Source organism: Leucopleurus acutus (genome assembly GCF_964270905.1).
Source record: "Leucopleurus acutus genome assembly, chromosome: X".
Classification (NCBI taxonomy): domain Eukaryota; kingdom Metazoa; phylum Chordata; class Mammalia; order Artiodactyla; family Delphinidae; genus Leucopleurus; species Leucopleurus acutus.
Window position 1 is genome coordinate 61,770,082 of NC_139148.1, and position 11,686 is coordinate 61,781,767.

Here is an 11,686-nt window from a genome sequence, read left to right on the forward strand (position 1 = left end):
CCCACATGCCTTGGAGAAACTAAGCCTGTGCGCCACAACTACTGAGCCTGCGCTCTAGAGCCCATGAGCCACAACTACTGGACCCACATGCCACAACTACTGAAGCCCACGCACCTATAGCCAGTGCTCTGCAACAAAGAGAAGGCACAACAATGAGAAGACAGATCACCGCAACGAAAGAGTAGCCCCTGCTCGCCACAACTAGAGAAAGCCTGCGCACAGCAAAAAAGACCCAACACAGCCAAAAATAAAAATAAATTTATTTTAAAAATTAAAAAAATAAAAAATAAACCAGTCACAAAAAGACAAATACTGTATGATTGTACTTATATATAAGGTCCCTAGAGAAGTCAAATTCACAGAGAAAGTAGAATGGTGGTTGCCAGGGGCTGGGGGAGAGAAGAATGAGGAATTCTTGTCTAATAGGTATAGAGTTTTAGTTTTGCAAGATGAAAAGAGTTCTGGAGATGGATGATGGTAATGGTTGAACAACAATGTTAATGTATTTAATACCACTGAACTGTACACTTAAGAAGAGTTAAAATGGGTGCTCACTTTGGCAGCACTTATACTAAAATTGGAACAATACAGAGAAGATTAGCATGGCCTCTGTGCAAGGATGACACGCAAATTCGTGAAGCATTCCGCATTTTTGGAGTTTGGGATTAGCAGATGCGAACTATTATATATAGAATGGATAAACAACAAGGTCCTACTGTATAGCACAGGGAACTATATTCAATATCCTGTAATAAACCATAATGAAAAAGAATATGAAAAAGTATACCTGAAACTAACACGATACTGTAAATCAACTATACTTCAATTTAAAAAGATTTTTTTTAATTTTAAAGACTATATATAAGTATAAATGAATCATTTGCTATATACCAGAAACTAACACAACATTGTAAATAAAAACACTTCCAGAAAAAATAAATTTAAAAAAAATAATGGTTAAGATGGTAAATTTTATGTTGATTTTATAATAATTTAAAGAAAATTTTAAATGCTCATTCCCACATCACCATGTCCTCCACCCTTAGCCATCTGGTGAATGATTAGTTTCTCAACACCAATGTCTCCTCTTGTGAGCCCTTCCCTTAGCTCACTGATCCTTGTAGTTGGCCATTCCCTCCTGTAGTATGCCTTGCACATTGTACCTCTTACAGCACTTATCAAATAATATAGCAATTATGGTCTACCTATCCCTTTCCACCACTAGATTATAAGCAGTTTGGGGGCAGGGACAGTGTTTTACTCCTCTCTGTATCCCCTAGGCCTGGGGCTTGGTAGACTGGAAAAACCCAAGAAAGGCTTTTGTAGGGGGGTATCTTAAAATTAATGTTTATTTTTGTATATTAAAGCACAGCATACACAAAAATCATTGAAAAACTACAAAAGGAAAATATTTTACCATATATAACAAGAATTTTAAATCTTTGATATATTAATATATATTTAAATAATTTTAAAAAACTAGTTCCAAACAGAAAGATGAGTGTTGAACCTTGACTGAAAATGTATACATTAAATTATAAACATAAAATAGAATAATAGAAAATATTTAAATTTAGTAAGAATAATATCATAAGGCATTACCAATCTTTATTAAAAGAAAATGGATTTCAAAATGGTAATTTTGTGATACAGCCACTATGGAGAACAGTATGGAGGTTCCTTAAAAAACTAAAAATAGAACTACCATACGACTCAGCAATCCCACTACTGGGCATATACCCTGAGAAAACCATAATTCAAAAAGAGTCATGTACCAAAATGTTCATTGCAGCTCTATTTACAATAGCCAGGACATGGAAGCAACCTAAGTGTCCATCCACAGATGAATGAATAAAGATGTGGCACATATATACGATGGAATATTACTCAGCCATAAAAAGAAACGAAATTGAGTTATTTGTAGTGAGGTGGATGGTCCTAGAGTCTGTCATACAGAGTGAAGTAAGTCAGAAAAAGAAAAACAAATTCCGTATGCTAACATATATATGGAATCTTAAAAAAAAAAAAGATTCTGAAGAACCTAGGGGGAGGGCTGGAATAAAGACCCAGATGTAGAGAATGGACCTGAGGACATGGGGAGGGGGAAGGGTAAGCTGTGACAAAGTGAGAGAGTGGCATGGATATATATACACTACCAAATGTAAAACAGGTAGCTAGTGGGAAGCAGCCGCATAGCACAGGGAGATTAGCTCGGTGCTCTGTGTCCACCTAGAGGGGTGGGATAGGGAGGGTGGGAGGCAGACGCAAGAGGGAGGAGATATGGGGATATATGTATATGTATAGCTGATTCACTTTGTTATAAAGCAGAAAGTAACACTCCATTGTAAAGCAATTATACTCCAATAAAGATGTTTTAAAAAATGGTGATTTTGAAAGCTGCAGACCCGAGGAAGCCTGGATCGATTGAAGTTCTGGCTCTTAAGGAGTTCATACCGGAGTTACTTGACCCGGGGCATCGGGGGCTCCCCAGGCTTTAGAAACCACGCCTCCTCCGAGAACACGGCCGCGCGTCTCATAAGGCTCCACCTCAACAGTTTGGGCCCCTGGGAGGGTCCAAGGGACCCCACACCCACACCCACTCCCGGCCAGGGCCTGTGAACTAGACCCGCCCAGCGACCCAAATGTACCTCAGGTAACGGGCAGCCTGCTCTGGGCTTAAGGCCCCAGCTTCCGCAAACCCTCGGGACGCCTCCATGACCCTCAGATCGGGCTCCGTGTATCTCGACCGCGGATTGAACTTCCCTCGTTCCCGCCCTGCGCATGAGCCTTGCGCGTGGAGGCGGGGCAGGGCCAACGGACAGTGTAGCGGCCGGCCAATCCACTGCACGAGCTCCGGCGCCGCCGCCTGAGCCCCGCCCACGAAGGTCGTGCGCATGCGCCTACGCGCGCTTGGCGGGGTGTAGAGGAGGTAGCTGAGCCCGTGGCGGGGGCTGGGTTGTGTCCTCTTGTCGTCTCTTGCATTTTCAATCTAGTCCAAACCACGCTGCGGCGAATTCTTGTGTGCGTGTGATATCCTTGTGAGTGGAGTAGACCGCCTGATATGATTTCGGTCGTTTTAGTGGCCCTTAGAAACCTCCTCCACAGCCTAGATCCCCAAATATCCTCCCTTCCCTGATCGCCAACGTCTGGTACCGAGCGTGTTTTGAATTCATACACACTAGGAGGCATAGTCCTCGTGATTTAAACTCACAGTAAAGAAGAGTCTTCAAGAACCAAGCCAAAAGTCTCATTTGAGAAATAAGTAGTGCTGTTGTGTATGGTCACCACCATTTCTTCAGAAGCTCCAACTGAGATGCAGTCATATTTTCAAAGGCAGAGCTCAGGGCTTCAGGTAACGTGGTGACTGAGTTTAAGTGGCTTCCTTGGGCAATGCTAAATAGGTTTGTGAGCCAACAAAAATTGTCCTTTTTCACATGCTGGCAAGAACATGGACATTAAGATTCCTCGAGGCACTAATTAACATTCATTATTTGAAAACTCACCTATTGACCCAGTCATACGCCTATCACATATCCAGAAGATTTTAAGCTTTTTGTAAATTTCATAGAATGTTAGTGTTAAGGGAAACACCGACTGAAACCACCCGCCCTGGCCAGGCACCATAGTAACCACTTGCGTGAGTTATCTTAAAACAGGAGGTCCTGGTAAGGAATACGGAGCTAACAAGCTACCAGCAACCAGAGTTAAAAAGGGAACTTAAAGAAGGTGGTCTACTTTCCTGGTTTATATGACTTTAAGTCATATGTTCATGTGACTTTAGGCCCTCTGTTAAAAGGGCTTTTAGTATACCACTACTATCCCCATTTTTCAGATGTGAAAATTGAGGCTCAGAGAAATAAATTGACTTGGCCTAAGGTTCCAAAGCTGGGAAATGGTAGGGCCAGAATTCCATACCTAGTCTATGTGAACACAAATCTGTGCTCATTCACAGTGTCACACTGCCTATTGCTGCAAAGAAGAGGGGAGTGGTGGGAAATGAGGTTTCAGGGTTAGTTGGAAGCCAGTTTGTGAAGGAGCTTGTTTACCCTGCTGAAGTGTTTGAATCACTTCTTCTCCTGGAGGCAAGTTTGAATTGGGGATGGGGGGTGGGGAGTCAAGTGTATAGGTGCCCTGGGTACCCAAAGGATGAGGGTGGTGAGAAGAAGGGCTGGTGGAGAGAATTCCATTGAAGAGAGAGATACGAGCACAAAAATCTTTATCTTGAGTCTGAGGAAGGCCATCTCTAGTTGTGCTTTGGCTCAGTGTCTGCCGTCATCACTCATACCCTTGGAATTGTTGAGAACCCAGGATGAAACAAAGCAGAACCCTGATTGCTGCCTTAGGCAACTGCCCCTATGTTGGCTTTGGAGAAAAGGTAAAAGGAAGGCCCTCAGGAGCCATGCTACTCCCTGTTTCCCTGGGACAGTGATCTCCAAACGCCCTGATCATTAGATAAAAGGACCAACCCTCCTGCTTACCTGCCCTTAGGCTACTGGATTTTTCTCAGTGCCATTTTCACACAGCCACAGGACTCCCCCTCTTTAAACACAAAGTCCTCCAGCTCTCCTTCCCTCCCCCTCAGTCCTGCAGTAGCTGCTTCCTTTGGGCCCTTCTCAGTGCCTTCTGGAGTGCCAGCTCCCACCACAGGGTGCCAATGACCTAGGAAACTTGCCACCCATGACTCCTAGTCCTCCTCTGTAAATGTTCACACACATTCAGAGAGGTTGGGGAGGATTTAGAGTGGATAAACGGAGAGAATAAAAAGAAGATCAAAATAAGAGTTACCACTCATACTGAAGAATAAAAACCATATGATCATCTCAATAGATGCAGAAAAAGCTTTTGATAAAATTCAACACCCATTTATGATAAAAACTCTCCGGAAAGTGGGCATAGAGGGATCCTACCTCAACATAATAAAGGCCATATATGACAAACCCACAGCAAACATCATTCTCAATGGTGAAAAACTGAAAGCAATTCCTCTAAGATCAGGAACAAGACAAGGATGTCCACTCTCGCCACTATTATTCAACATAGTTTTGGAAGTCCTAGCCATGGCAATCAGAGAAGAAAAAAATAAAAGGAATACAAATTGGAAAAGAAGAAGTAAAACTGTCACTGTTTGCAGATGACATGACACTATACATAGAGAACCCTAAAGATGCCACCAGAAAACTACTAGAGCTAAACAATGAATTTGGTAAAGTTTCAGGATACAAAATGCACAGAAATTTCTGGCATTCCTATACACTAACAACGAAAGATCAGAAAGAGAAATTAAGGAAACAATCCCATTCACGATTGCAACAAAAAGAATAAAATACCTAGGAATAAACCTACCTAAGGAGGTAAAAGACCTGTATTCAGAAAACTATAAGAGACTGATGAAAGAAATCAAAGATAACACAAACAGATGGAGAGATATACCATGTTCTTGCATTGGAAGAATCAATACTGTGAAAAAGACTATACTACCCAAAGCAATCTACATATTCAATGCAATCCCTATCAAATTACCTGTGGCATTTTTTACAGAACTAGAACAAAAAATGTCTTAAAATTTATATGGAGACACAAAAGACCCCGAATAGCCAAAGCAGCCTTGAGGGAACAAAACGGAGCTGGAGGAATCAGACTCCCTGACTTCAGACTATACTACAAAGCTACAGTAATCAAGATAATATGGGGGCTTCTCTGGTGGCACAGTGGTTGAGAATCTGCCTGCCAATGCAGGGGACACGTGTTCGTGTCCTGGTCTGGGAGGATCCCACATGCCGCGGAGCAACTAGGCCCGTGAGCCACAACTACTGAGCCTGCGCATCTGGAGCCTGTGCTCCGCAACAAGAGAGGCCGCGATAGTGAGAGGCCCGCGCACCGTGACGAAGAGTGGCCCCCGCTTGCCACAACTAGAGAAAGCCCCTCGCACAGAAACGAAGACCCAACACAGCCAAAAATGAATAAATAAATAAATAAATTTATTTTTAAAAAAAAAAGACAATATGGTAGGGCTTCCCTGGTGGCGCAGTGGTTAAGAATCTGCCGGCCAATGCAGGGGACACGGGTTTGAACCCTGGTCCGGGAAGATCCTGCATGCTGTGGAGCAACTAAACGCATGCGCCGCAACTACTGAGCCTGTGCTCTAGAGCCTGCGAGCCACAACTACTGAGCCCGTGAGCCACAACTACAGAAGCCCACGTGCCTAGAGCCCATGCTCTGCAACAAGAGAAGCCATCGCAATGAGAAGCCTGCGCACCACAATGAAGAGTAGCCCCCATTCGCCACAACTAGAGAAAGCCCACGTGCAGCAACAAAGAAGACCCAACACAGCCAAAAATAAATAAATAAAATTAATTAATTAATTAAAGAAAAAAAGACAATATGGTACTGGCACAAAAGCAGAGATATAGATCAATGGAACAGGGTAGAAAGCCCAGAGATAAACCCACGCACACATGGTCAACTAATCTATGACAAACCAGTGGAGAAAAAACAGTCTCTTCAATAAGTGGTGCTGGGAACACTGGACAGGTACATGTAAAAGAATGAAATTAGAACACTCCCTAACACCATACACAAAAATAAACTCAAAATGGATTAGAGACCTAAATGTAAGACCAGACACTATAAAACTCTTAGAGGAAAACATAGGAAGAACACTCTTTGACATAAATCACAGCAAAATCTTTTTTGATCCACCTCCTAATGGAAATAAAAACAAAAATAAACAAATGAGACCTAATGAAACTTGAAAGCTTTTGCAAAGCAAAGGAAACTACAAAAAAGATGAAAAGACAACCCTCAGAATGGAAGAAAATTTTTGCAAATGAATCAATGGACAAAGGATTAATCTCCAAAATATATAAACAGCTCATGCAGCTCAATATTAAAAAAAAACAAACAACCCAATCAAAAAATGGGCAGAATGGGGGCTTCCCTGGTGGCGCAGTGGTTGAGAGTCCGCCTGCCGATGCAGGGGACATGGGTTCGTGCCCCAGTCCGGGAAGATCCCGCATGCTGTGGAGCGGCTAGGCCTGTGAGCCATGGCCACTGAGCCTGCGCGTCCGGAGCCTGTGCTCCACAACGGGAGAGGCAACAGCAGTGAGAGGTCCGTGTACCGCAAAAAAAAAAAAAAAAAAAAAAAAAAAAAAGGGCAGAAGACCTAAATAGACATTTCTCCAAAGAAGACATACAGATGGCCAAGATGCACATGAAAAGCTGCTCAACATCACTAATTCTTAGAGAAATGCAAATCAAAACTACAATGAGGTACCACCTCACACCAGTTAGAATGAGCATCATCAGAAAATCTACAAACAATAAATGCTGGAGAGGGTGTAGAGAAAAGGGAACCCTCTTGCACTGTTGGTGGGAATGTAAATTGATACAGCCACTATGGAGAACAGTATGGAGGTTCCTTAAAAAACTAAAAATAGGGCTTCCCTGGTGGCGCAGTGGTTGAGAGTCCGCCTGCTGATGCAGGGGACACGGGTTCGTGCCCTGGTCCGGGAGGATCCCACATGCCGTGGAGTGGCTGGGCCCGTGAGCCATGGCCGCTGGGCCTGCGCGTCCGGAGCCTGTGCTCCACAACGGGAGAGGCCACAACCGTGAGAGGCCCACATACCGCAAAAAAAAATAAAAATAAAAATAAAAAACTAAAAATAGAACTACCATACGACCCAGCAGTCCCACTACTGGGCATATACCCAGAGAAAACCATAACTCAAAAAGACACATGCGGGGCTTCCCCGGTGGCACAGTGGTTGAGAGTCTGCCTGCCGATGCAGGGGACACGGGTTCGTGCCCCGGTCCGGGAAGATCCCACATGCCGTGGAGCGGCTGGGCCCGTGAGCCATGGCAGCTGAGCCTGCGCGTCCGGAGGCTGTGCTCCACAATGGGAGAGGCCACAGCTGTGAGGGGCCCGCGTACTGCAAAAAAAAAAAAAAAAGGACACATGCACCCCAATGTTCACTGCAGCACTATTTACAATAGCCAGGTCATGGAAGCAACCTAAATGCCCATCGACAGACGAATGGATAAAGAAGATGTGGTAGGGACTTCCCTGGTGGCACAGTGGTTAAGAATCGGCCTGCCAATGAAGGGGACATGGGTTCGAACCTTGGTCTGCAAAGATTCCACATGCCATGGAGCAACTAAGCCCATGTGCCACAACTACTGAGCTAGCGCTCTAGAGCCCGTGAGCCACAACTGCTGAGCCTGTGTGCCACAACTACTGAAGCCTGTGTGCCTAAAGCCTGTGCTCCGCAACAAGAGAAGCCACTGCAATGAGAAGCCCTCACACCGCAACGAAGAGTAGCCCCTGCTTGCCACAACTACAGAAAGCCCATGTGCAACGACCAAGACCCAACACAATCAAAAATAATAAATAAATAAATAAAATTAATTCTTTAAAAAAAAAGATGTGGTACATATATACAATGGAATATTACTCAGCCATAAAAAGGAATGAAATTGGATCATTTGTAGTACGTGGATGGATCTAGAGACTGTCATACAGAGTTAAGTAAGTCAGAAAGAGACAAACAAATATCGTATATTAACGCATATATGTGGAACCTAGAAATATGGTACAGATGAACCGGTTTGCTGGGCAGAAATAGAGACACAGATGTAGAGAACAAACATATGGACACCAAGTGGGGAAAGTGGCAGGGGGGCTGGTGGTGGGATGAATTGGGAGATTGGGATTGACATATATATACAGTAATATGTATAAAATAGATAACTAATAAGAACCTGCTGTATAAGAAAATAAATTAAATAAAATTCAAAAAAAAAAAAACAAATCCAGTGCCAAGGGCCCCATCTCAAATCTCCTGGAGCTATCTTTTTCAGAGATATGCTTGTGTAGCCAATAGCCCCAGTTACTGCAGTTACAAATCAGTATAGTGTGTTCAGACCGCCATCCTCCTATGATTCATCAGGGAAGTGATTAAATAAATTAAGTGTACTGAATTGCTTTAGAGACCAGGGAATGAAAAATATATGCTTATTTCTCTTCTTTCTTTTGTATTCCTTTTCAAACAAATAAGTACTCCATAAGCATTAATTTAAAAAAAATGAGTTACTACTATATTCCATTTATGTTTCAGGCCCTGTTCAAAGCACTTTACTTTTATTAACTCTCTTGGCTGTTCCTCATTTCACATCTACCCCCAAAGCAAGGGCTTGAATTCTCACTGCTTCTCTCAAGGCAATGGAGTTTTTTAAACCTTCCCTAATTATTGTTAATTTTTAAAGTGTGATGGTGGTATTGTTGCATGTTTTAAAGCCCTTATCTGCTAGAAATACATAATGGAGTATTCTCAGATAAAATGATATGACACCTGGGATTTACATTAAAATACTCCAGTAGAGAGAAAAATGAGAGACAGATAAACATGGATTGGAAATGTTGATAATTGTTGAAGCTTGTTACAGAAGTTCATTATCCTCTTCTCTCTACTTCTCTGCGTGTTTGAAAATTTCCATAATAAAAATTTAAAAAAAACCTTTGCTTTCTAATCTGCAGATTACACTGAGTCACCCACACTCACAGACCGGAAATAAGATAATGAGGCCTTGTGGGAGAGTTCAGAATAGGTAAATGGAGAGATGGATGAGGCAGAATGCGAACAATAGCTACTACTGGGACTTCCTTGGTGGCACAGTGGTTAAGAATCTGCCTGCCAATGCAGGGGACACGGATTTGAGCCCTTGTCTGGGAAGATCCCACATGCTGCAGAGCAACTAAGCCCGTGCACCACAACTACTGGACCCACGTGCCACAACTACTGAAGCCTGTGCTCCGCAACATGAAGCCACCGCAATGAGAAGCCCACGCACTGCAACGAAGATTAGCCCCCACTCGCCGCAACTAGAGAAAGCCTGCACACAGCAACAAAGACTCAACGCAGCCAAAAAATAAATTAAATAAATAAATTTTAAAAAATAAAAAAGAACAATAGCTATTACTAATAGAGCACTTGAGTGCCAGGCCTTGTTGTATGCGCTTTACATATATTAACTCTTTTAATCCTCACAACAACCTTGTTAGGTAGTGTATACCATTATTAAAATCCCTTTATAGATAAGGAAACTGAGGCACAAGAAAGACTGAATAAGTTACACAAGTTTACACAGCTCGTGAGTGGTAAAGCTGAGTTCCAAACACAAGCAGCCTGTCTTTTGACTCTGCTCTTAAATACAATGCTAGTTAGATATAGAAAGCAGCTGATAGGTGAAAAGAAGGATACATTCTTCTATTATTCATTTATTTAATAAATATGTGTTACGCCTTTACAAGATGGCCAGTCAAGGATATGGGTGCTGGGGAACAGTGGTGAGCAAAACAGACAGATTCTTGCTATCAAGGAGTTTAAATTTTGATTGGGGGCTGGGGGGTGGGTACACTTGAAACAATGATCACGCAAGTATATGGAAAATTACAAACCATGATGAGGTTTGTAGGCAGGAAAACTCCAGGGAGTTCTGAGAGCATCTGATGAGGTACCTGACCCAGTCTGGAAGGGCTGGGAAAGGGTTCTCTGAGAAAGTAGTATTTGAGCTGAGAGCTGAAGGATAAAGAGGAGTTAATTAAACAAAAATAATAATAAAAAGGGAAGGCAAGAGCATTTCAGGAAGAGGGAAGAGCATTACTAAAAACCCTGTGACAGGAGAAAGCTTGATGCATGGGAAGAATTGAAAAGGATAGGGTGATTGGAGCAAAGTCTAGAACGCTAAAGTTGGAACAGTTTTCTGGAGTCAGTGCAATGTCACAGGTGAGGGAACTGCCACTGGGAAAGAAGGGAGTGGCTTGTCTGAGGTTACACCCTGAATCAGTGGCAGAAATGGGATTCAAAGCTAAGTTCCTTGACTCCCAGCCAAGTGCTCTTTCCAGCACAGACCTCGGCTTCCCTGCATATGAGGAGGAGGGAAGCCAACTTGGTGTCAGCAAAATGCTGCTCTTGGGGACTGAGAATGGGAGAGGGTATTTTTAGAGATAGGTAAAAATAACCAAATGAAGTCTTCATGGGCAAGGAGATAAAGAGTGGGTTGGGGGCATAAAAAATAGGAAAGTGATTTGGAAACAGAAAGAATTTAATTTGTGATTCCCAGATACCTAATTAGGCTTTCCTCCCCTATTTCTAGCTAGGGTTCTAAAGTGGGTGGAGGTTTTGTTGGCGGGTGGAGAAGGGGACTGAGACTGAGGTCTTAATTCCCTCTTTTGTGGGTGAGAGGCGTCTGTTCCAGGGGAAGCAGGAGGGAAGGTGCTTGGAGGAGGTGAGTCATCTCCAGCTCCGCCAGCAGGGGGAGACGGAAACCAAATTTCCTAAGAACGGCAGCTGGCCTGGCCCCAGGGCTGGATAAATTATTTTCTTTTTTTAAATTAACTTTATATATTGCATTTTTGGCTGCACTGGGTCTTCGTTGCTGCATGCGGGCATTCTCTAGCTGTGGCAAGCGGGGTCTACTCTTCACTGCGGTGCGCGGGCTTCTCACTGCAGTGGCTTCTCTTGCTGTGGAGCACAGGCTCTAGGCGCGCAGGCTTCAGTAGTTGTGGCACACGGGCTCAGTAGTTGTGGCACACAGGCTTAGTTGCTCCGCGGCATGTGGGATCTTCCCAGACCAGGGCTTGAACCCATGCCTCCTGCATTGGCAGGTGGATTCTTAACCACTGTGCCAC

At 43.5% G+C, this 11,686-nt stretch overlaps 1 protein-coding gene across 1 annotated transcript in view; it reads right to left on the bottom strand.

The window, feature by feature from the left end:
• ERCC6L (ERCC excision repair 6 like, spindle assembly checkpoint helicase) overlaps positions 1 to 2,731 on the bottom strand; it is a gene marked incomplete at its 3' end in the record, with an annotated part of 50,207 nt that extends 47,476 nt beyond the window's left edge. Inside the window, exon 1 of the mRNA XM_082864920.1 lies at positions 2,649 to 2,731. Within this exon, the coding sequence (XP_082721046.1) occupies positions 2,649 to 2,716 (68 nt within the window). The 5' untranslated portion in view covers positions 2,717 to 2,731. The remainder of the gene's footprint in view (positions 1 to 2,648) is intronic.
• Positions 2,732 to 11,686: the final 8,955 nt, after the last annotated feature.